This window comes from Pseudopipra pipra, chromosome 3 (genome assembly GCF_036250125.1).
Source record: "Pseudopipra pipra isolate bDixPip1 chromosome 3, bDixPip1.hap1, whole genome shotgun sequence".
Lineage (NCBI taxonomy): Eukaryota > Metazoa > Chordata > Aves > Passeriformes > Pipridae > Pseudopipra > Pseudopipra pipra.
Window position 1 is genome coordinate 95,869,185 of NC_087551.1, and position 27,159 is coordinate 95,896,343.

Here is a 27,159-nt window from a genome sequence, read left to right on the forward strand (position 1 = left end):
CACTGCACACAAATTTCATTATAATGAACTTCTAACCTTTTATTATCATTTGTTCTATTGTAATTCTTACAGCATACCTAGTGCCTACAGTAAAAGAATGCTTGGAAAACCTTGAATAAATCTACTGTCCCCTAATTTTTAAAGAATACTCTTTAAACAAAAACTGAAGGAGGAATATTATATTATGCAATAGACACATTAGAAGTCAATGACATAATAAATAGTAATATTGTTCTAATGATAAATATCATCACAAATTTGGACTAAATCTCTTTGGGATACAAAAATTATGCCTTAATTTTCACAACCTGTTCAACTGAAGGATTATTGAAGAAACTTTTGAGTATAGAAAGATATTTGCAGCAGAGAATTACCTTACTTCACAGTGCTCATTTATATTCCTTCTGTGCCAAAATCTCTATCCAAGTAACACAGAAGTCCACATGATCACTTAGCATCAAATTCTCTGCTCTTATATTTCTGCTAAAAAATTCCCAACTCAAAATGTTTGAATTGTAAAGTAATTATAGTTGTAAAATTCTAAAATTTTTATTTGAGTGGATTGCTTTTAAAATTAAGTTCCACACAGCATAAAAAAAGTATTTGTATAGTAGAATCCAGAGAATTAGCATAATTATGTTCTCATCTGTTCTAGATTTTCTATTGAAAATTATGTTCTTACTATTAAAAACCTGTTTCCTACGCATTTCTAGTAATAAAACTGGAAACTCACTCTTATATTTATTGAATCTTTGCTTTCCTTAAACACCAACAGGTGTTTTTTTTTTCCTTCGTTATAGAATCACATGCAAGTTTGAATAACTTAAAATCCTTTCATTACGACTTGTTGGTTTGGAATACTGCTCCTTCTCCCCCTTGATTTTTTTACATTAAATATACTGTAGTTAACATTTTAAGCAAATTTCCAATTCTATTCTTTAAACTGATACATGTAATAGCTACTCATTCTTCATTTATCTGAAATCTAAAAAACTTTAATAGTACAATTTTGACATTTAAAAAATAATGCTGTCAGAAGCACACCAAAATAATTTGTCACACCCCTCCCCCCCCAAACTCAATAAACTCAGTATAGAACAAACAAATAACATAATCTAATCTAACTGTCCACTTTACCTGGAAATGCATGCCCTGTTAGAGAATCCAAATCTGAAATTAAAACAGTGAAAAGATAGTCTTTAACACTAATTTAATATTAGAAAGCACAAAAAATCAAAAGCCAAGCTGGCATCAAATATCACATTATCACCAACATCAAATTTTAATCATATATATAGAAAAGCAAAAATAAAACACTTAGAATTACGTTATGAAGGTTTTCCTCTCCATAGTCTTGTAAAAATGTAAAATAAGATCTAAAGATGAAAGCTTTGAACACTATGGGAAGCTAAATTATTTTATTGTTTAAGACAGACATATCACAATTAAACAGGAATTTTACAATACCTTTTAAATGAACCTCTGATTAAGAAACTCATATCATAAGTATAAACATTTGTTCTGCCCTTGTACATAGAAACAATAATTAGAAATGTGCAGAATGCTTTTCAGATTGTACCCTTTTAAAAAGAAGACTTTCTTTCTTGATCATAACAAATAACAGACCTAATTTTGCCTGGTTTAGTGTTTACTCTTTCATTTTTCTTTTAAATCTATCTTTTTTTATAAAAGGAAGAGAGCTAGAAGTATTTCTGCTGACACCGTACAGCATAAATGAGGGCTTCACTGGTCAACTCCCATCTTAAGAGAGAGCAGGAAGGTGTATCAGTGATGGAGCATCAGAATGATCCCTCCCCAATGTGCATTGGGACTAGAATGCAGAATTTCATCTTTGAAGTGCTTTGCTTTTTGGAAATTTCATGTTCTTAACAGAGACTAATTTAGCAACTTTGAGGAGTTACACTCAGAGATTCACTTGTAAATATATAGCCAGAAGAGCAGTTGACTCTCATAAAATACAGTCACAATACCAGCTGACATTGCTGTTGCATTACCAAAGTATAAGGCTAATTCTCAGACATATATGGCCAAAACTCCCACCTTCTTAGATAGTGTTCTGTCACACAAGGCAGTGACGTGAGAACATTTGGAAAACAAGCCCTGTTGCTAGAAGCAGTCCACCAGTTCTCAATTAGCTCACCAGATTTGTGTGTGAAATCCTCAGACTGTCCTTCCTCCCATTATCTGACAAGTGGGATGGCAGTAGCTACACTATTTTGGAAATGCACAACTTTGTGGCTGACCAATCTACCCTAACATGTGTGTATACATCAGCTTTCTTGGCATTTTAAGGAATTGAATGCATTTATGAGCAGCGCCTGGAAAAAAATTTTTAGTATTGTTTTTAAATTACTTCATCTTTAAAAAAAAATTGTTTTCTGACTGCAACAGTCAACAGACGCAAGATTCTAGGTCAATGGTTTAGGCTACAGAAATCCTGAACTTGTAATACAGTAACTGATTCTAAAAAATATTGCGGAAGTATTTACCAATTAACTCCTGGAACTGCAGTAGGAACTGCTCCTATTGAAAGACAGGAGGAAATTGTGTTTTGCTTTAATAATTTATAACTGTTTAAGTGAGATAAATTTCCCAAGGACTGAGAACATGCTTAGTTTTGCAAGTGAACATAGGAATAAAACAACCTAAAATGTGATAAACGCACTAGAGAGAATTGCTTTCTGAAATCTAAGTTGCTGAACACAATGCATTACCTAACAGTTCCAGTATGTGGGGTCTCAAGGTTTAGCATACCAAACTTCATCATAATCTACAGTAGAAATTAGAAACAACCTGAGCATTTTTCCTTCCAGAGCATGAGAGACAGAATAATGTTGTTGCCCCCTAGAAGCCCGTAAAAAGCACACCAAAAACAGATTATGAATAAATGGAGTATCTAGCTAGGCAGTGACTGCTCCCTGAAAGCAAAGAGACTGGATGCAACCACCATTCAAATTGGAATCAACACAAGAAAACATCTAATACTTAAACAGCACAAACTGTTGTCACTGTGCACATCCTGTGGCACATCCTACCACAGCAGGAAGGTGTTTCAAAACATCGTTCTATGTCATTTTATTAATGAAAGTATCCTGATGCAAAACTCTAAGATCCAAGGAAAAGAACAGAAGAGGAAAAAAATTCTCTTCTTCCTATAGCAGTAAAAAAATATCTACTTAGACACTGGGATTAAAAAAACCCAAAACCAACCAGAACAAACTACACCAGAAAAGTGGGATTTGCATCTGAAAAATTCATGTACCTATTGTAACTTGCAGCAGAAATTACTATTAAAAATGCTATTCTGAAAGCAATGAAGATAAGTTAATGAAAATTAATTAGGCTCTTGTCCCAGCATAAAACAACACTACATGTAATACTTTGTGTTAAGCTGATGATATAAATTGTGGATGTGTTTATTTTCTTACAAGTCGATGTCCACTAAGTGAAAACAAGGTAGTTTGTCACCCGAGCACGTGTCCTGTGTGAATTGTTAAATAAAATCAAACCTACTTTGCTAGCTGAAACCAGAAGAGTTTATGGTATATTGAACCCACAAATCATGATCCACATGCCCCAATTCCATCATTACACTTCACAAAGAGTGATATGAGCTGACACTGCATAGGCAGGCAATGTAAAGTTTCCCATATAAAGATAAAGTGTGCAACATTTTGCCGGTAGACTTCAATACATGCAATTACTTCAGTTATAATGGAATGAAACCTTTGCTGTGACTGAAACAACTCTAGTATTCAGTCTCTGCCATAAGATTTCTTCTACTCTCCTATGGACTCCAAAGGCAGTAGAAAAATCATCATTTCCTGTTATTGTTAAGAAGATTTCTCAGTTTCTTTGACTGATTTTCAATTAAGTAAGCTTGAAGAGGTGGAATCCAATTTTCCTCCATTCTATTTATTTAGTGGATTGCTCTGATTTGTTACTATTCATTTTTGTTTTCACACATATGACTTTCTAAGCAAAGAGCAGGAATCTGAAATTAAAATGGAGTACCTAAAAAGTGACACACATTTTCATCCCCTTGTTAGGGCAACACAGTTAGCGTCTCTATAGAAGCAGTTAGCAATGAATTATATTCATGCAATCCAGACTTGATTCATACTATAAGTCATTGATTTTAAGTAATAAAACCAGTGATTTGATGATAAAGCTGACTTCAAGATGTAATGCATAGAAAGATTTTTCAAAGGAGGGAAAGAGTATGTACTTCTCAGTAGGCAGTATCTTTCTTTGGTATGCCATAGTCATTTCATTAGCTCAATGCAAAACAGATATTGGAGATGGTACAAGATTTTTATGCCACTAAGCTAAGTATTTTTTCCTAGAGTTGATTAGCAAAGATGTGGTCCTATCTATATCTTGCCTCCAAGGCCCTGTTCCTTCTATTTCAAAAACAGTGTTCACTGCACAATTCGGTGCTCAACCTTTGACTTCCACTCTCATGGTGTTCCTCGTGCTGTGCTTACAGTAAAATAGCTGTATAGCTGCCACTGATATGCATTCACAGAATACCAATCCTATATGAACAGAAGGAATGATTTTTACAGTGCATAAGAAAACATATCTAAGGTGCAGAGCATATTTAAGTCATTTAACATTAATGGCTCTCCACAGCATTGACAGTAAGATGATGAAATACCAAATCACCTCTTGAAGGTGGTACCTGCTTAGAAAGGTTAGGAGAAGCTAAATGAATGCTCTTTCAAAAATACAAGATTTTGCCCTGCTTCTAAGTGCTTTAATAGATATTGACGGCAGGAAATGAGTGTCTCTGCTTGGTAAACTTTCACAGTTAGACTCAATCTTATTTAACTATAAGCCCATAAATGAGCAGCACAACTGAGGAGCCATTGTGGACGTGCACAACATCTGGACCACAAATTCTACAAAGCTGAAGTCTTCAAACAAGAGGAGTGGAGTAAAGTCCCACTGTTCATAATATTTCAGTATGAAGGGAGAGAAATAAAAAGGCTAGTTGCAAAGAAGAGAGTGAAGAGTAACATACAGCTGCAGTGGCTGAAGAAGAAAGATGACTTGCATTAACCAGAAGTTGCAACTGTAGCTTTGACAATCAGGTCAGTGAAAAGTATTGGCATGCAACTCTTATGATTGGATTTGGACCGTGAGTTTGGCTGCACCAAGATCTGGGGGTTAATTTGGTATTAACCAAACATACAGCCAGAATTTAAACTAGAAGTAGGTGAGCAATTCTTTGCATTAGCCTCTAGATGGGGAGAATTTCCTTCAGCTTTGGAAATGGTGTGCCTTATTCACTAAAAAGCTGGTTTTCCAGTAGAGGTAACTCTTGTACGGTCCTGTTCCTTCAACTTGGGTCTGCACTATTTATTGTTATCTGAAATAAAACTGTTTTCAGGCTCTCTCTTATTTTCATTGATATATTATGGCATTCATTTGCCACCAATCCTTTAAACAGCACAATCATCATTTTAATGGAAAAGTAAACATTTTCTTTGAGAATTTCCCCAATGAGAAGCAAAAAAAAAAAAAAAAAAAGAGTTACCATAAAGGTTGCAATAAGGAATTCATAATAGTGCAGTCACCATCTTACAAAGCATATTGTGCTGCTGTTTGGAATTAATTTTTACTCTTGGAGATAATCAAAGAAAAAAAATCGAGTGGACATTTAGTTATGAAGACTTAACAATACAACACTCCAAAACCTATTTATTGCTCTGATTCAACTTGATACCATCAATTTATGGATAAAAATTTGCATCATATCAAGACAGTAGATCACACTTATGCCACTAACCAAGGGTTCATTTCACCAGCTTTCTTTTTCTGTGATATCATTAAGAATTGGATTCAAACTTACTTTTCTTCAGTGGAGGTGTTTTCCTGTGAGCTGTGTACCTGAGCTTTCATTACCTCCAATGAAGAAGTAGTAGAAATTGAGTCAATTAATTACATTGAAAAGCAGAAATTAAACTTGGTCAGATGAATAGTTAGAACAGCTCTTTCCACTGACAAGATCTCTAATAACTATAGTGTGAGCTTAGACACCTACATACCTACATAACCTATAATGTAGGTAATTGGAGCTGAATCTCACCACAAGAATCTTTCAGGAAAATAATGTACATATATGGATGTGGATCTGAGACAGCCACAAGAATAAAATGGGAATAATTTAGACATGGATTTAGACTATTTTGCAATTGGTAAATCTGATGGCCCCAGAACTCTAAAATGGCTAGCTAAAATAAGTACTAGACAAAAATAAACTTAGTCCTGCCAGTCTCTAGTACAAAAAGTCACTGATTATTTTTTCTACTCTCTAAAAATCATATGTTAATTATACAGGATGATTGTTGCAGCTTTATATTTTGCCTTCTGATTTATGTTATTTCAGTAAGAACTTGGAGAATGGCTACAAAATTAAATACAAAAGGATCCATCTGAACACCAAGAAACACCTTTTTTTAATTGTGAGAGTGACCGAGCGCTGGCACAGTGCCCAGGGAGACTGGGGAGTTTCCTTCCCCAGAGGTAAATAAAAGCCATCTGGATGTAGTCCTGGAACACCCTGCTGTGGATGGTCCTGCTTGAGCAAGGGGCTTGGACCAGATGACCTCCAGGGGTTCCTTTCAATCTCAACCATGCTGTGATTCTGTGAGATAGTACCAATTGTTGAAAGAACCTGAGGGCCACATACAGCTTCAGTGTTGACAGAGCAGGAGAAAGAAATGCAGTTTTCCTGATGAGAGGAATGAATTGTGGAAGATAGATCACAAAAAATACTGAGTAGGGGAGCTTTAATAATAGGGAAGCTTTCATTAATAGAACCCATCTGTTATTATTAATAACTGCTAACCATTCACACTGCCCATTCAAGTCTTTGTTCACACACTCTTGCACTTGCACACTCCTGGTTACCCACCACTGCACAACCAGGAGGCCAACACCAGCTGTCTGCACAGAGCCGTGGGGCCATAACAGCACACAGGGGCTCTCAGGTGGACATCCAGGAAGTCCTTCAAAGGGTCCTTCACTTAACCACTTATATATACAATCCTTCAACCTGACCACATGTGGTAGTAGCACCCTCTGGAATGTGGTCCCGTTCACACGACTGGTTGTTGCTGCTAGTCCTGGCAGGTGGTCAGGTTTGGCCAGATTTTGGTACCCCAAGTTTCTTAGTTCTTGCAAAGACTGCCAGAGGGTCAATCTCAAGGAGCTTATCAGTGCCTGGGAGACTGCTGCATGCTGTTCTCTGTAGCCTACTGTATCCTCATAACTTTTTCCACCCACACACCTAGATACCCACAGAAATCACTCACACAAGATCACAAGGCACTTTTATGCAATGCAGCCTTGGAGAATGGCTACAAAATTAAATACAAAAGGATCCATCTGAACAGCAGGAAACACCTTTTTTCAATTGTGAGAGTGACTGAGCACTGGCACAATGCCCAGGGAGATCACACCTGCTATGTGATATGCTTTAGCAAAAGAAGCTGGGGGAGACCTAAAATCCTGCTATCCAGATGCAAATTTATCCTTACATAGAAGTTGTGAATTATTGTGAACAACTACAAGGACTGGTAATACTACCAAACACACATTACTAAAGATGCTATTCAAAATAACACAATAAGGGAAGAAAATAAGCTTCCAGCTTTACTTAAGTGTCCTATTAAAACAAAAAGTTCTCTTCCCATACAGTTAACTCTTTGGCATCCCCTTTCCTTGGATAGGAAATATTAATTAAATGTGTTGTCTTTAGTTTCCTTAGAATAATTCAACAGAATCGCAGAATGGGTAAGATTGAAAGGGACCACTGGAGGTCATTTAGTCCAACCCCCCTGCCCAAGCAGGGTCATCCTAGAGCAGGTTACTCAGGACTGTGTTCAAATGTCTTTTGAATATCTCCAGAGAAGGAGACTCCACAATCTTTCTGGACAATCTGTTCCAGTGCATGGTCATCCACAGAGTAAACAAATTCTTCCTCTCTTTCACATAAAACTTCCTGTATTCCACTTTCTGCCTGTTGCCTCTCATCTTAATTAGCCTGGCTCCATTCTCTCAACACCCCCTCTGCAGACATTTAAATACTTTGATAAGGTCCCCTCTCAGCTGTCTCTTCTCCAGGCTAACACATGCCCAGCTCCCTCAGCCTTTCCTCGTACAAGAGATGCTCCAGTCCTTTAGTCATCTTTGTAGCCCTTTGCTGGACTCACTCCAGGAGCCAAATGTCTTTCTTGTACTGAGGAGCAAGAAATTAAATTTCTGTGTTCCTAAAGCTGTATTTCATAGGGCTTCTGAGTTAAAATGTCACCATCTATAGAGAAAAAAGTTCATGTTACCTATATATACATAGTTTAAATTACATAAAAAATATTTGAGATATTGAACAGAGATGATTAAAAACATAACCTATAGGTGTAATTTGACTTGGCTGAGATCTTCTAGTAGGTTCATAGTGGGTAACATTTCAGAGAAGAAAAAAATGGGATCTACTGGCCCTGGTCAACTAAACTGGACCATGGTCTGCTTCTCTTCCTCCACAACATATGTTGTTCTCATTTCTTTTCTCTGTCTCACTTTAAAAAACTAAGCCAAAACAACCACCAATGAAAAATAGAAACTCCAAAAGTGGTTTCCTTCCATTTTGAAAACCATCATTAATCCATTTTCTTCTGCTGCTGATCTTAAGCAATCTGCCTGCTTCATGCTTCCTAGTATAATCATGGCCTCAGGACTGGTTTATCCAAACTCAATGCAGAGGTTTTAAATAGCATCTTAAAATATATTGCAGAACCTACAGCTGCATACAGCCATCTCAAGATCAGAACATTAATGCTTTCCAAAGCAGCTCTCATCAGGAAACTTAAAAGTACGTTATGGATGAAATCCCAGTCCCAGTTTCCTGCAGTGATAGCTGCTGCACTAACAGCAGCGGCAGCAGCACCCACTCTGCTTGAATGCAGAGACTTTATTTAGGCAGCATTCACTAGCACTTTGATAGCAGTGATGGAGGACATCTATCATCAGAGGTAGGTGCACTGTAATTTGGAACCCCGTGCAGTTCATCACAGCTTTACTGCCTCATATTGAGCCAGGATTTCCCAGAGGACTAACACAGGCGTGCTGTCCTCACCACATGTAATAATCCAAACACTTTCAGGAAGGCACATTGTATCTATAGGTACACTGTAACTGTGAGTGCGACAGCTCACAATTGTGTACATATGTGTATTTATTTAAAACAAGCACACAAATGAAAAAGTTTCTCAGAAAGATCAGTACAAACATTACTCATACTTTCCCCAGTGACTTCCACTTGGGTAACTGGCTTAGCCATGAAAGAGGTGAAAGAATCTCTTTTACCTAATGTACTTTAGTGTCTTAGCATGTCCACAAACATTTTTAAGCTCAGAAGCACTTTTAAAATGATGTGTGGCTGATCATTGAGCAACCACCACCTTAAAAACATAAAACCATTTAGGTTGGAAAAGACCCTGAATATCATTGAGTTCAACCATTAACCCACCACTGCCAAGTCACTAAACCATGTCCCTAAGTGCCACAACTACACCTCTTGTGCTCCAGACCCTTCACCAGTTTTACTGCTCTGCTCTGGACACACTTCAGCACCTCAATGGCTTTCTCGTAATAAGGGACCCAAAACTGGACACAGGATTCCAGTGCTGTCCCACCAGGTATTGAATACAGTGGGGAGATCACTGCCTTGGTTCTGCTGACCAGACTATTTCTGATACAAGCTAGGATGACATTGGCTTTCTTAACCACCTGGGCACACTGCTGGCTCATATTCAGCTGCTGTCAACCAGCACTCTCAGGTCCTTTCTGCTGGGCAGCTTTCCAGCCACTCTGCCCCAAACGTGTAGCGCTGCCTGGGGTTGTTGTGACCAAAGGACAGGCCCTGGCACTTGGCCTTGTAGAGCCTCTCACACTTGGCCTCAGCCCACAGAATCGAGGATGTCTAAGTTGTGTAGCATGTCACCAACCATTTCCCCTCAAATTATGGGGGCTTCATTCCACCCCCCAACCCTGTCTTCCAGCTCAGGAGGCTGGTACCCAGAGAACAACTGGTCATACTGTTAGACACTGAGGCAAAGAAGGTATTAAGTACCTCAGCCTTTTCCTCATCCTTTTTCACTGTTTTTCCCTGCATCTCATAAAGAGTCGAGATTCTCCTTTGCCTCCTTTTTGTTGCTGATGTATTTCTAGAAACATTTTTATTTTCTCTTACGGCAGCAGCCAGATTAAGTTCTAGTTGGGCTTTGGTCCTTCTACTTTTCTCCCTTCTTAACCTCATGCATGACATCCTTATAGTCCTCCTGAGTTACTTGCCTCTTCTCCCTAAAATCATAAAATTTCCATTTTTTTTCTGAGTTCCAGGAAAAGCTCTCTGTTCAGCCAGGTCAGTCTTCTTCCCCACCAGCTCATCTTACAACACATCTGGATGGCCAAACATGTACAACTTTCTAGCTCATTTTTTCAAAGGATGCTTGTAAATTTATTTCAGCCTAGGCAGACCTAAAGCCTGCCTATATCCAGGATCTTGGAGCTGTGGTTAGTACAGCAGTGTTCTTGAACTAATAACCTAAAGCCCTAACTTTGAGCCAGAGCTGATTTCTGTCCTCAAAAGACAAGTATAATTCTTTCCCATTTGTCTGAGAAAGACCATAGAGAAAGAACAGAGTTTCCAAATTAAGGAGGTGGCTAACACAGACAGCCATGGGCTGTTTATTCAACCTCTGAAAAATTATTTGTCGGTAGAGTTTCCATACTTGACAGCAAATAGATGTAAGAGTTTTGAGAGTCTACTTGAATCCTATCTGTACATTTAATCACATTATCTCCCCATATGAAATATTAAAACTTCAATTACTTTTGCATTATTGTGAAAAATATGCAACTCATAACTCAAGAAGCAACAACATAATACACATCATGATGTGGTGACATCATGATTCTCAGCAATATGAAGCTATCAAATTTTCCAGACCAGAAAACCATAAAATAGATAAGTAAAAATATGCTAAATAAAATTCATGTTTATGTAATGTTGAGATATTTGTGAAATAGTCTGATGAAATCCTGGAAGTAGGCTCTGGGCAAATGAGGAGTCTCAAACAGAGATTCAATAATACTCCACCAAAACAAACCAAAAAACAAATAAAACAAACAACCAAAAAACCCCAAAGACCAAACAAACAAACAAAAAACTAAAACTAAATCAACCAACCAAACAAAACCAACCAAAACCAAACTAAAAAGCCTCGCTCCACCAAAATCACCCAAACCCCAGGGGAAAACAAAAAAACATGAACTTCAAAATAATATATCTGCTCAGTTTTATTGTGGCTCTTTTCTAAATCTGTTTTTTCACAGAAAAGGCAAGAAATCCTATGAAATTCAACTGTTCCACTTTATGCCACTAATTATGTCAAATACTATGACATGTCTTTCAGAAGCTGCTTCTGAAGTGCTATCAAATTCTTTCACTTTATCTCATTCTTTCTCTTCTACTGGAACTGCCTCTTCTCTCACACTGTCCCCGTTTTTTAGTAACTTTGCTTTTTCCCTGAAAATTATAGAAATATAAGCTCTCAAATCATCTGGCATTTCTAAACAAAAGATAATATTCTCTCATTTTCCAATCAGCATCAGCTTCCCTTCCCCAACTCACGTGAGATTGCTTTCATGGTTGTGCTCAGCTTGGTCTGGTCTTTGATGTATCTATTCATTGTCTTCTGTTCACCAAGAGAAAGTATTTTTTCATATTCATTTTCCTGTCGTTTTTCCTTGTATCAGATAAAACCAAGCCCTTATTATTAAGCAATCTTTCAAGCCTTTCATGCCTTGCCTGGTTTCAGAAAGACTAAATAACTATATTTATATGTTGACACGTAAAGTACCAAGTCGAGGTTTATATGACAAAGCTGATTCAGTGACTTACTAAATATTAGGACAATTCTGGTTATACTAAACAAGCTGACTCTTCTAAGTACTTTAGATCCAGAAAGCTAGTGGAGATGAAAAAAAACCAAAACACCCCCATAAAAGAAACATCTGCTTAAGTAGCTGTGGCTTAGTCCCAGCCAGCAATCACACACCACACAGCCACTTGCTCACAACTCCTCACCCTGGTGGGATAGGTTAGAGAATCAGAAAAAGGTAAAACCTATAGGGTGAGATAGGATCAGTTTAATGACTGAAATAAAGTAAAACATAATAATAATAGTAATGAAAGGGAGAGGAATAAAATCCAAGAAAGACAAGTGATGTACAACGCAATTGCACCTGCTGACCAACGCAGTGATTGGTCCCTCCCAGACAGTTCCCCCCAGCTTATACACATTCTGTGGTCTGGAATATCCCTTTGGCCAGTTTGGGTCACCTGTCCTGGCCATGCTCCCTCTCAAATTTTTGTACACCTGCTTGCTGGCAGAGCATGGGACATTGGAAAGTCCTTAACTTAGGGTAAGCACTATTAGCAACAACTGAAATATCAGTGTGTTATCAACATTATTGACATACAAAGTGCAAAACACAGCACTGTGCTAGCTACTGAGAAGAAAATTTAACTCTATCCCGGTTGAAACTTGGACAGTATCAACCTTGATTCCATATAATTTATGCCATGACCAGGTCCTATATTTTCCAGTACATTTCAGTTAACCATCACCACTCTTCCCATCCCTTAATAGATGTATCTACACACACACACCCCTACACACACATCATTCCCTTAGTTTATGGACCATCCCTAAAAAAGTCCATTGAGTTCATTTAGTCCATGCCTTTGGACTCCATCTGCTACAGTTCTTCATCAGGGAAGGAAAAATAGAGTATGGTGTTGGATTCTTGCATACTGGAGTCAGTTGATTGTCCCTCTCCTCCACCTGTCTGGAGGCAGCACTACTCTAGTACTGCTAACAAGAATCTCCACTTCTTCTAAAAATGCATTACAATTCCTTTCCATAGGATCAGAAGTATAGGGCTCTGGTAGATACCGGTGCACAGTGTACCCTAATGCCATCAAGTTATAAAGAGGCAGAACCCATTTTTATTTCTGGAGTGACAGGAGCTAATCATACTGGAGGCTGAAATAAGTCCAACTGGGAGTGAGTGGCAAAGGCACTCCTATGTGACTGGCCCAGAGACTCTGTGCATCCATGATGAGCTGCTGTTCCTGTCTCATTCACTGAATAATGGTCAACTTCTGAAGTTTTAACTTAGGAAAGTTGTCAATGTTTTCAGTGATAAATACTAGAGTTCTATAGAAATGACTGCAAGACTCCCTTTGATTTCATAGAGGTAAGAATTGCACTGAGTTCAGAAGGAAAAGACCATGAAATAGAAGAGGGGAAAAGTTTGTGATAATGTAATTAATTAAAATCTCTATGTACAAGGGAATGAAGTAAAGGTTGAATTGGCTTTTGCCCACAGGCATTTCCAGATTTGATTGCTTCACCTGATTGGTCTAGCAGTCTTTCAGCACAGTTTTGTGCTTTCAACATTGTTCATATGTAATATAACCAGAAGAAAAAAGTTATTTCATGATATAACTTTTGGAGTCAGTGGAATTACTCCAGTACAGAGTATGACCCATATTTTTGATTTTAAAAATTCAACTATTAGATGAAATAACAACTATTTATTCATAACCTAAATCCTAGGTATGACTCTCTTGAACTTTATTGTAAAATGCATGAATGTAGTGGTTTGGATTTTGTTTTCCCCCAGAGGCTAAGAAAAGTGGTAGACCCCAAGGGGTGGAAACCCTTGGAAGTTTTGAAATTCTGTCCAATGGGTGCTCCTGCAAAAATGTCAACATCCCACAACCAGACCGGAAGAGATGAGTTGTAGTTTGGTTGTTGTAGGAGTGGTGGCCATGTTGTGAGCCACGAGGAAGGGGCTGTGAGCCCCACAGGGGGGCTTTGGCCCCCAGCCCCCAGTGGGGGCCTGCAGGGACCTGGAACAGCATAAAGCTGGGCTAGGTGCCTGTAGTTATGCCGGGAGATGTTTTCTTCATGGGCGCAGAGCAGCAGCCGATACTGACCAGAGAAACGGTGGCAGAGAGCCAGAGATAAGACCTGAACTGAAGGAGCAGCAGAAGCAACATGCAGCACCGCAGAGAAAGGACTCCTGGAAGGAGAGCCGGGAAAAAAGAGAGCCAGCAGCTGAGAGCTACAGAGTTCTGGGGGTAAGACTGTACCAGCCCCCCAAAACTCCCTTGAGACCCCTCTTGGAGAAGAGGGACATGGACTCCTATTTTGGAGAGCAGTTTTGGACATGCAGCACTAGAGAGAGAGAGGAGCTGAGAAGCTCAGAGACGTCCCGGAGTTGGACCGGGACGGCCAGATGGAATGCAGGGGGAGTTGACCTTGGCTCCCCCCTTGCACTGCTGCCACGGTGGCAGCCTGAAGGCAGGGCACAGAGGCCCTGCAAGCAAGGAGCTGAGTCTCCTGGAGATACCAGACTGTCACAAAGACCCCCCTGTGTCTTCGTGATATGACCGTGGTGATACGACCTTGTCTGGGGTTACGAAGCCCACGGAAGACCCCTCGGTTGGAGGCGATGGGGCCGGGGGAGAGGCTTGGATACCTCCCTCGTGGATGATGGCAGAAAGCCAGCCACAGCTGCTGCATGCATGAGATGAGGAGAAACCTGCTGCCTTAGAAGATGCTGCTGCTTAAGGACTGGAAGGGATCTGTCCTTCTTTCCCTCCTGGACTTTTATTTGGAGGAGAGAAGAGATCTGATCCATTGTAAATACTATATGTCATGGTAGAGATAGTTGTGATCGTGTGTATAATGTGATATGGTATTTATTTGTACAGTCATTGTAATATATTCCCTTTCCCCCACTTTGAGTCTGGTGTGTTTTGTCTGGAAAAACCCATCTCACATTAGGTTGAGATGTGGGAGGGGGGATGGAGCTAGGGGATTGGATTTTGGGACTATCTCAAACCATGACACAGGTAAAACAGAGTGAACAGGTCAGTTACCATCTCTAAAACCAGGATATATACCTATAAGCTACAAGTTAATTCTGGGCCCTGGCATGCCAATAGGGAAGCAGCCAAATTGTTGTGGGTCTCTTTCCTTTCGACCAACTTTGGCCCGGAAAAATTTTCCAAAGAAAATGCACTGAAATTGCTTTGTTCTCTGGGATAGACTCAGTCTTGAAAAATGAGCAGTTTCAAATGGAAGGAAAGGAATTATTAGAACATTTAAAAAATACCTGTATTTGAAGGCCAAGTTCTGGTCTGCAGTATGCAATTTCTAAACGACAAAGACTTTCTTTCATATTTTACCCTATCTACATATTATATGTTCTGGAGTTTAACAAAATCTCTAACAATAGGAAGGTTGTATTAATTTACTTTTTTTTTAAAGCAGCTTTGATATGGAATTAGATCTGCCTCCAAAATTAGGTGGTTGAACTTCGTAAAAACAACATTTCCTCATCTGTGTATATTATGAAAATGAACCTTGACTCGACATTAATATTGATATCATGAGAGCCATAAAAAAACCCCTTCAAAACTCCCCAAACCCTCAAATTGAAAATACTAGAGGTAATTCATAAATAAAAGTAGTCCAAACAACTTTTGATTCTTGCCTTGTTATACCTAGCATTTAACCTGGACCAACTGAATCATGTGGGAGGATGTGTTATGAAAATAATAAGACATATAATTTTTACTATTGTTGCTCAGAAAGTAAGACCCAATTGTGTTCAGGCACTTCTTATCAGTGAGAAAAGGGAGCTGTTTTCTGTGTCCTACAAAGCTTGCAGTGATTTATTTGTTAGAAGAACTATTTCACTGACATAAAGTGGAGAGGATAATATCTATCTTTCACGTTTCTTAGCTTAATTGCCTTACTGCAACTGAATGTGACACACAGTGTAAGAAAGATTAATTATGAGAGAAAACTGAAGTCAGCAGCCTCAGGCAAGACAGTTTCTTAGAATTGGCTTTATAATCTCAGAAGAGATACCATTAACCTTAAATTAATTTGGATTTTTTACCTTTTTCCTTTCTTTTCTGATACAGCACTACAAAATTTGCTTTTCAAGTCCTTCTGTATTCTGAGAAAAAAATTACACTTTTCTAATTCCTGGATAGATTTTAAATGAATTTAAGCAATATTTCACTCAAGCTCATTGTCAAGATTTTGCTAACATTGAAAAGTTTTAAATGTGATTGAAGGTATCACAATCATATCCACCCTAAGTTTCTTCAGTAGGTTCAGCTCTGTACTAAGACAAACAACCAGAATGCGTTCCAAGTCATTAGAGCAGTAATGGTGAAGTATTTTTTGCTTCCATCCCTAGAGGTCCCAAGGGTATGAACGGTCTGTCCTCGCACTTCTCTTTACATTGCAGTTCTACTGCACCTCTTCCCCATGAGATCTTGGCCTCCTCCTCTCTTCCTCACACATTATAAATATAAAATATACTTCTTTTCTCATCAAAGAGATATTGGACACTGACAACTCACCAGCTCTCCTCTTCATGTTTTTGCTCTGCAGGCAGCTACCCCGAGAGAGCAGTAGGATGTTACAGCAGTGCAAATGGCAGGTGAGTTAAACCAATGGAACAATGGCTTCTGATGCACTGCACTGTCTGCTTCACCAGGATTTACTCCAAGTTCTGTGTCAGTTCTCTTCTGTCCCTAGATTCAGCTACAGGATATGCATGTGCCCTAACTGTCTTCCTCATAAGGTTTCCCAGCTTTTAACAATGTCCTCAATATTGGGTATGTACCTTTGGGTGGAAGGGACTCCATTATCAATACCATTTCGTTGACATGGCTGTTGAAGGACAATCACATCACTCTTCTTCCAAAGTGCTACTTGTATGCATGTTAGTTCCCAGTTAAACCGTGGATTATAACCCACAAGGGCCAGCTGCCAGCAGTGCAAGCACTACTGCCTCTGATTATATACAGAGGTCAAGTGTATAAATGGATCTTTCCATCTGTGTTGATGTGTATTCTACATCTGATGTGCTTTCTCCTCAGAGAACAGAAAGAATAATCAGAAATGGCAAAACAGAGACCCCCCAACCATTCTGATTACTCGTCATGGGATTCACTTCATTTAAGTCATTATTTTATCACAGTTTCCTTTAGACACAAGATCTGAAAAACTCATATCAAAAACTCAAAAATGCTGAGAGGTTGTGCAAATATTCTGTCAAACTTTATCTCTGAGCAATACACTTCATTTTTCTTTTAAATGTTCTCTCCGATAATCTTAAATCATATTGGCCAAAGGAAAAACTAAAATCAGTAATGTATAAAATACTATAAAAAGGTGGAATCACATCAATCTCCATTAGTATAATGATATATACTGTATCAAACCCTAACTATGAGGGCAGTTTTCACAATGACATCTGATAATTTGGTGCATAGTACTTTACTTAAGGTAGGTGCTGGAATTAAAAATAGCTTAAAAAAATAAAATTGAAATTTTGTATTACATTCAGCAATACTCATATTCTAAGAGTTCTCAGAATCTCAAGGAAAAAATAAATAATTTTCTATACAAATACATAGGAAAGGTTGGCCTTTATAGATTTTTGCTGCACATTAAAGTTCTCCTTTGTAATACAATGTATAGAAGCAACAATTAGAGATGCAGGACAGCCAAATCAAGGGTTTCAGAAGCACTGGCCTATTCCCAGCTCTACTACTGCTCTGCTGAGTAACTTCAGGAAATTCCCTTAATAACCATGTCTGCATGTAGCCTATGAAAAATTAGCTATTTAACATATGCTGTTTGTTTAGTATCCTTCTATAACCAACAGAGAAAAAACACATTTCCAGGCCGTGATTTATGCCACCTGAAGACAGGTCTGAAAATAATTAGACTAGTGCATGCACTCAACTCTGGAAAACTTGTAGAACAACTGCTTATAGCACATTCCTAAGCAGATGGAGAGCAAAAAAAGAGTTGTTAGTTATAGGCCATTTTTCCTTTTAGTTCGAGGATTTTTTTTTTTTTTAATGACTTTCTATAATTGGCTTTCCACCAAGTATCTTCATTCTGGCCTGGCTGAGCAGAGCCCAGGGTAACCAGAGAGAGGTACCTGGAGCAACAGGCTCCCACATTACTTCTATGCAGAAGCATACTCCTCCTTGGTAGCTGTGGCTTGTAGGACAAGTGGGAACATTTACTTCACAAATTCTATTAAATTATCTCATATCTTGTGGAGAATGGACTAGGTATTAAGAGGTTACAAAGGGAAAACAGAGCTTAAAACTTTAAAGGGAAGGGGCAAGGAACAGAGGATGACTAGTCACAAAGCTGTAGTAATTAGAAATCCTGGAGAAAGGAAAAATTTTAGAATAAGTAATGATATATAAGCACTTGGCACAGCATAAGGAAAGGAGTGGTAGGCCACATTTTTGTCTGTCTAGAACTGAATGTCTAATTTCTTTTTGCATAAGAATAGAAAGTCATATGTGAGGAGGAGCTTTAGGTGCCTCTTGCACTGACTTTCTTGTCTTTTGACACTGGCCCACATGACAAAGTCAGCAATGTCACAGACAGTGTGAGGTACACGTTCTAGATGTCCAACCATCAGTCCAGCACCACCATAATCACCCCTAAACCATATCCCCAAGGGCCACATACCTATGCCTTTTGAACACTTCCAGAGATGGTGACTCCATCCCCTTGCTGGGCAACTTATTCCAATGCCTAACCACTCTTTCAGTGATTTTTTTTTCTAATATCTAATCTGTACCTCCCCTGGTGTAACTTAAGTCCATTTCCTTATGTTAAATGGGGTGTCCACATTTAATATGGATGAATAGGCAATCAGTTTGTCTTTTTCTCACCAGATGGGACAGGATGTCATTAGGACAGCCATGTTGCTGGGACAGCATGAGGACAGGCTTACAATTATCTTGTAAAACTAAAGGAATCTCTTAAAGAAAAAAATAAATAAAGTAGGATTGGATTCAGTAAGGACAAGTACAGGACACTGAACTCAGGAGGGAAGAACTAATTCAAAGACACCAGCTAGAGGACCAATTGTCATGTGTCTGTTCCACACAGAAAGTATCCACTGCTACAGTTCAGCACACTTTAAATACGAGTAGGCAATAGCATGCTATTTCTGGATAGAAATAAACATGATAGTGGAACATAAAACCAAGAGCAGAAGCTACAAGGCATGGAAAGTCATTCTCTTTTCACATGCAGTATAGGTTAGGGCCTCAGCTGTGTGCAGATTTGACAGAAGAGAGAGGAGAGACTGACCAGAACTCTGGAATACAGTCTATGAGAAAAGACTGAAAAAGTATTTGCTTATAAGTCTAACAGAGATAAGACCAACAGGGTACAATATCAATCTTCAGCTGCCTGAAAGGTTGTTGCTAAAGGGAAGGAATAATCCATTTCTACTTTCATACGCAAAAAAAATAAGGAGCTTATTCTGAAACAGGGAAGGCTCAGGTCAAACATTGGCTGAACTTTCTAACAAAGATAGTGAAGCAGAGGAACAGACCTGCTGAGGATATTATGGTCTTTTCATTGTTGGAAGCATTGAAAACAAGGTTAGACCAAACATTTGTTCAGCATCACCAATCCTGCAGGAGATAGACCAGCTGTTCTGTGCAGTTCTTTTCTTGCCCTATTTTCTTCTGAAAGCTTATGTTCTGTTTATTACAGGGATCTACTGGTAATACTGTGAATTAATATTAGATCAGTCCTTGTCAGTCAGTCAATGGTAGGTCTATGTATTTTCTACTTTGTCAACATAAAAAGAATCTTAATGCAATACAAATAGCTTAAAAATAAAAGTAAATTCAAAAGGTTTCTTAAAGCTCACCTAAAGGAATATTTAATGATATTTAATGGAATAAATATTCACACAGTTCCTGTGCCAATTCAGATTAGATCAAACTGAAAGAAATGAGTGAAAGAGGAAAATTGAACATTACAACTAAGAGCAATATGCTCTTAGTATATTCCTAAATATACTAAAATACTAAATACTAAAATACTAAACTGAATTGCTAAAATGAAGCACTCTAAATAATTATTAAATGAAGCACTCACATATGAAAAAAATACATAAAGTCTTCCTTTATAGACTGCTGTGTGATGATTCCTTGAAACTCCCCATTAAAGTCAAAGCAACTGAGACTGAAAGCAGTGCTGGACAGAAACCTTAATAACATCACAAGAGCAGTGGACATAAAAAAGGCCTCACATGTATGCAGTTTTGCATTTTCTTTCATAAGTTTATACCTGCCTTACAAGATACAACAGAAATTCAATCTATTCCTTGCTTATACACAGGCTGTAGAAATAAAGCCCTTGTTTGCTCTTCCATTGTTATTAAGTGATAAGCATCTACTAACACAATCATTTTTTTTCTAAGCACATCACTGTTGCTATTTGTATTCTGAAAGTTTCACTCCTCTCAAGTAATGTAACTTTGACTTATTAGAAATCTCCAGTCTTAGTGAAGCTTGGGAATGCGACAGGTAGTAGCCTTTACTGAGGTCCACAGAAAAGCACTTATTAAGTAGTCCTTTCTTTAGTGTACCAGAAACAATGGAAGTAAGTGCAAAGATCAGGAGGACAAATGCTGTAGTAAGAACTTAGATACAATATGAAGGTTTTTCTTATCTGCATGAGAATTCTGTCCGAGTATTATTCTTTGGAGCCCTTAATCTGAAATATTAGAAAAAGCCCAAACAAAAGTGCAAGGAATGGTAGCAGGACTGATGGGAGGGGGGAGGATTTGAAGAAATCGGGAGAATTTATTTCCCCTTGCCCCCAGAATTCTGATGCAGCAGAGGGTTGGAACATAGCCTAGCATTGCATTCAGGGATGTTAACCTGCAGAAGAGATTAGCTTAACACTTAACTACTTTATATTGTCTTAAAATTCATGTAAGTAGTACAAAAGTAAGGAGAATGAAAAACATAATCCTGAGGTCTATTTTCTGTTAAATGCAACAATCCTATTTCCCTTCTTGTCTCAGTTAATGCCACTGAACTAAGAATTCAGAGAGTGCTCATAAAGTTTACATTTCCAGTTAGCGATATTTCACCAGCGTCTTACCTGCTGCTGTGAAAGCACATGAAAATTGTGATACTTCTGACTAGAAAGGACTTTGAAACTGCCTCTAGCAACAATAGAAACTGTCTGAACAGCTCACACAAACCCTGTGCTCAAGTATGTAAAAAGTACGGAGATTCATTTTTTTGTAGCTAAACCAGAACAATATTAGTAGGACACAGTAACTATGAGGCTGCGAGGCTTTAGCTTTGTTTTGAAATGTAGCACAGGGCTGGCAGGAGCAGTGATTAAATATGTTAGATTTATCATTCTTTACTATAATGGATGAAATATTGTGTGTGCAGCAATTCGTGAGGGTGCAAATCATGACACAGCAATTTTTCAAGTTAAAAAGAAATTACTTGGATATAGCTCATTGTGGTAATCAGTTTAACATCGTTTTTCAGACTACAGTCTAAGAACTGCAGGAGAAAGACACTGAATGGCAGTACCATGACAAGAATAAGCATTCATGTACAGAGAGCTAGCTTTAATTCAGATTGGCTCTCAGAGAAAACCAAACACTGAATAGCTCCCTAATTTACACCTAATGTATCACTCCTCTGGAAGTAAGCACCATCAGGTTAATAGAGAGGAAAAATCCTTCAGGCTTCCTTCAATGACATATGCTCCTCTCTGTTGCCTATATATGGAACTCAAAAACTTTGAAAAGCTAAATTTGAATCAGAAGTTGTGAATATTATAATATATTCATAATAAGACAACCTAGGATTGTCCTAGAAATGTCAGTGTATGGATTACAGAAACGGAAACATAGTATGACTTCAAATTCCAGCATCTGGTCTCCAGACTGTCTTCTGAACTTTCCTAAAAAAAATATGTTCAACTGTGACAGACAATGTATATTTTACTTATCTATTTATTTCTACTACATTTTTTGATAGCCTGTGGTTGGACAGTCAAGAGAAAACCCTAGTTTGCCTTCTCCTAGTGGCTGCACTCTCCTTTGGGTGAAGTGTGGGGAGGAAGGGCAGGGCTGATCCTCTCCAGAGGAGTGCAGAAATGTGTTCTGTGAGAGAGAGGTCTCAAGCATGGGGCCAGAGGCAGTAGGCAGGTGGGGTGAGGGCAACAAACAAAGCCAATGGCACAAGTCAGCATGGCTGTTTCCTACTTCTCAAGAAGGGACTGAATGCAACTTGATGCAGCACAGCAGCAACTAAGAGGTTCCTGGGCTGGGAGAAAGATGGGAAGAAAGGATCCCTGCCACCTGCAAGGAAATGGAGGCTGGGTGGAAATCAGTGGACATTTATTTTAACCTGGTCATTTTGACATTTTTCTATTTTCAAATGTTGTCTGCTCTACCATCTGCTGAAAGAAAGCTGGTTTTAGAACGTGAAGGCCCTCCTGAGGTGCTATCAAAGGTGCAGAGCAGGTAATGAGGTACAGAGCAAGATTCAGAATTTATCCCCATTTCCAGTAGATTTTGGCATAACTTTCTTATGAAAAATTGCTTAAAGAATGCCAAGACTGTGCATACCTAGGTAGAACAACTGTTTTGCATCAGTAAATTTCTCTACAAGAAAGTGTAGAGCAAAAGAGATTTGGCCTTTGAAAATATTGCTGTGGTCAGTGTCCTTCTATTCAAAACTCTGTTCTTAAACTACATTTTGCTTCAGGTTTTGTGATTTATATATATCCTTGATTTTACATATTTTGTTTCTACTATAACTATGCTCCCTCTGTGCAAACAAAGATTTTATGTTATCAGTTATGTGGTATATTCTTTATGGAAGTTCTGGGATTGCCTACAGGCCCTAGATTTACAGGTTAAAGAATTATATATTGGCAGCTTGGTTACCACATAAAATAGGATTCTTAGATAGCTGGTTAACAAAATAAATTGTGGTAACAACTCTAACAATATAAGCTTTCAATACTGTGTTTGGAGGCCAGGTTTGCAGACCATGTAAATTGACGGAGACTTCGGAAGTCAGTAGAGCTCTCACAATAACCTGGTCTTCTGTATTTATACATAAACTGTTCATATATGAGCCCTTCAAACTCTCAAACATTTGTGGAAGGGAAACGATACTTCAGAATTTTTGAGATAAGAATTTCACTGAAAAACACTTTTCCAAGCAAAACAAGGAGAGCCTTTCCATTCAAAACTGTCAATGCCAGCAGAGCTCAAAGAACACGTAGAAATTGGGGCTACGCAAGGTAAAGATTTCTAATATACAGTAAAGCGCAGTACTGATTGAACAATAAGAAAGAATAGAACTAGCCATATTTCTTCCAGAATAAATCACCCTAAGGCAGTAAGGTTCATCTGATGACATGAAGTTTCTCACAGCCACTTTCAAGGTTTATTGTCGATATTAATTTTAATTTAGCACTTAAGTAACTTTACAATTCTTTCCCCTGGCTAAAATCTGAACAATTGTGTATCTCTGAAGAACACAGTAAAATGACTGAGTTAAAACAGATATTTATTGTAATTTAACTCGATGGTATTTCTAGTGTCTTCTATCAATAATCACAGTAAAAATATCAATATTTTTAATGGATTTCATATTTTTAACCTATAAGTAAAAATAATATTTTATTAATATTTGCCCTCTGCTTGATACAAGTAATTACAGAAAGGTTCTACCAGGTTGTGGTAGTACAGTAGAAACTTTGAAATCATTCTAAGGAAATTGAGACGAGAAATGAAAACTGAGAATCCCAAGGAAGTGTAAGCAGATATTTAAATCCCTCTTATAAACTTGAGAACCTTATGTAGCAAAGTAATAAAGGTAAAAAAAAAAAAAAAAAAGAAAGAAAATGGAAAATTGAGGAAATTATAGGAACAATTGGATATTACTAGGCACGTTATAAACTCCCTAGAAGGGAAAAGAACATGCAATAGATATTTTTCTAGATGGAGAGGGGGAGAGTATATTTTTTCTCCACCAGGTATCCTATTCAGTGCAGCAGGAAACGAATTTAAAACAACCGTTGCTCTGACAAAGCAGAACAACTCAAAGGTCCAGAAGCAACACTCTATAGGTTCAACAAAAACATCATGAAGTTTATCACTCTTATAAAGCAAAAATGAAATCTGTTTTTTTTTCTCCCACTGATGTTTTGTGTGTTATGAACTTGCACTGTGAAGAGGCTGTGTCCTTCTGGGAAATATTTGCAAGAGAGCACAGAAAGCCAGTGTAGCTGCCATAACTGGTGTTGCTGAAAAAAACACAGCCATAATAACAATAAAAGCAGTAATGTATTTTCCTTTTAGTTACCCTACTGCAAAGGCTTACAAAGATGCAACAGATCCTGAGAAATGTATAAGAAAATTGAACCGGTCCTGCCACTTTGTCACAAAATGGGAAAGTACACAGTACCTGTCAAAAGATACGGTAAATTAAATCATCCATTAGCTTCTGCCTGATTCACCACTTGCCAAGGATCTTGCAAGCAAACATTCAAATATTGAATAACAAAGAAAAGAACAAGAGCGAGGTCTTTTGATGTGCAAGGTATTTTTGCTACCAAACTTTAATAAAGCCTTTGACAATTTATATTACTACAGGTAATTTCAGTTTAAATCGAGAGATTTCAAAGTAAATGCATATAAAGCACTAATCCATCAAAATGAGGTCAAAGAGGATAAGAATTCTACAAATGCAATTTTAAATTACTAATTAGAACTATTGCAGCTGCTCTTTTTGCTAACCATTAAACTATAAAGATATGAAGACAATGAAAGGAGAATGACCTTCTATATGTCAAAGAATATTGCTGAAGGCATCTGCAGCTAATGGGTCTGTGCTTGCTTGTGCAGAAAGAGTAAATAGGTTTATTAGCTTACTCAGCTGGAAAATGCTTAGCAGCTACTGGTCATCTGATAACAAATTTAATTCATACTTCATTTAGCTACAAAAGGAACCGATTTTTTATGCTGCTATTCAAATGTCCTGAAACATAATCTGTACCTGGAGGGGGTTAGACAGACTCATGAACCCTAGAACAAAATGTTTTCTACTTATTCTGTCCTAGTTTGGATCCTGTACCACTGCATGTCAGACTCTCAACATTTCAGCGTTGATTTCTTAGAAAAATATTAGTTCCAGTAGCTAGAGATAACAAATGGAAAATCTGAAAGCTTCTTGAAATCTGTATCAGCCTTGTTGCCACTACATTCCCTAATTGCAAGATGTGTTTAAGAAATATATTTTTTTAAAAGTGTATTTTGTAAAAATTTTCATATCACAATTTTGCTCTCAAAACACATCTGGGGTTTTATTTGGATCAGATTCTTCTGCTATGCCTAAACAACTGTTCTTGTGTTAACTGTCTTGTACTAGATGTGAAATTGAGAAGGGGTCATACCTACAAATATTTGCCTGCAGCTGCCTCGGTGAACCCTTCTCAGTCACTGATCTTCTGGGAGTTTTTCCCACTCACTAGGGAAAGAACTACAGCTAGTATTTGCAAGAAATGGGAAATGAACATTCAGGTCAAGGTAGAAAACACTCTTCTACTCAGAACTTCCTAGGAAATCAGTCACAATATCAGTACTACAAGTTCACCTGTGTTGTTTTGCTCCCTATAGAAGAAACCCAGTCAATGGCAAAGACCAAACTGGAGACACTTTGGATAACACAGATCAAATATAACCACACTATCAAGCTGCAACAAAATGTCTATATAAGGGAGGCAAATAAATGTATACATAAATAGTATGATAGCACAGTCCAGCACATATTTGTCATACAAAGAAGGAAGGGAGAGGAAAAAAAAAAAATAGATGATTATACCCTTACTGAAGCCATGACTTATTTTATTTTATCCAGATTTTTTTTCAAACATTCATTTTAAGCCAGGTATCATTTCCTCTCATTCAGTGGTATCGTAAAAATTCACTGTTCACTCAAGTAATAAGTCTGTCTGTTACTATTTATTTCTTATATAGTCTTTTCACTGTCAACAACAATTCATAGAACAGGTATTAAAAATGGAACTACATTTGCTAAATTTCTGGAATAAAATAATTAATTCTGTGGCCTGAATTATTGTTAGTATTTGTAGTTGCCTAGTATTCTGTAAGCTGAACAGTCATTATTGTACCTGTGAAACCCATCAGAAAATTTCCCATTCTTAAAACACAGAAATGAAAATCAAGTTTGTTGAAGGAAACTGCTGTTGCTAATAACCAGAATTTTTAGGATAGATTTATGTCTTCTTTATCACAACTTTAAAACAATTGAAGGAAAGTCCTTACATTTCCTTTGAGAATTTGTGAAAAACATCACACTGATAAATTAAGCTGAGAAGTTTGATTAAAATCCCTGTTCGGCACTACATCTCCAGATTTGTACAGTGTTGAAACATGACATATGTTTCAACACACTGAAGTGTGAGCACTTTAGACAGGTTATGAAGGTGTGAACACCACTATCACAGCCATATTTCCCTTGGTTAAGTCAGTTAACCCACATATCATGGTCACTTCGGGTGCTCTTCACTCTTCACTCAAAAACTGGCATGACGCTTTTCTATGACAGTGTTCTGTTTACATATTAAATGGATGCATGCATGAGTATTTTCTTTATAAATTGTTACAGTAATAACTCTAAAGAAGAATTTAAATGCTCAGACTACAGCAGTGTCTTTCATATGCTTTTAGAGATGTCTTGAGGTTCAGGGATGTTTTGTGTGCAGACTGCTAGATTTAAACGCCTACATGAAAAACACAGTTTATATGTGAATCACATACTGCAGTAGAAAAAGCTCATCAGATTATTAAAAGGGATTGTATTTTTGTAGAAGAATGCATTATTCTTAAAATATCAGCTGAGGACAGTAATAAATATACCCTATATGCACACCTTGCTGCAGCTACACACAGCCTGAAGTCGGTCAATACTCTTGAGCTGTTTTTCCTATTAACTATCTGTAAGTAAATAGCTTCCCACCTGAGGGAACTATAGGTAAGAAGAAAGAGCAGATTCTGAGGGGTGAATAAACCTTAGATTTATTGAAACAGGACTGCTGTGCTTATTGTAAAAATATCTTTCTG

General features: G+C 37.8%; 1 protein-coding gene across 22 annotated transcripts in view; it reads right to left on the reverse strand.

The window, feature by feature from the left end:
* Window positions 1-27,159, reverse strand: part of DLGAP2 (DLG associated protein 2) — a 454,541-nt gene that overhangs the window by 156,518 nt on the left and 270,864 nt on the right. For 14 of the 22 annotated variants that reach the window (XM_064650398.1, XM_064650395.1, XM_064650393.1 and 11 more), the window contains one exon: window positions 1,138-1,170. The exons of the other annotated variants lie outside the window; for them this stretch is intronic. In XM_064650398.1, the coding sequence (XP_064506468.1) occupies window positions 1,138-1,170 (33 nt within the window). The remainder of the gene's footprint in view (window positions 1-1,137; window positions 1,171-27,159) is intronic. 22 annotated transcript variants of the gene reach the window in all.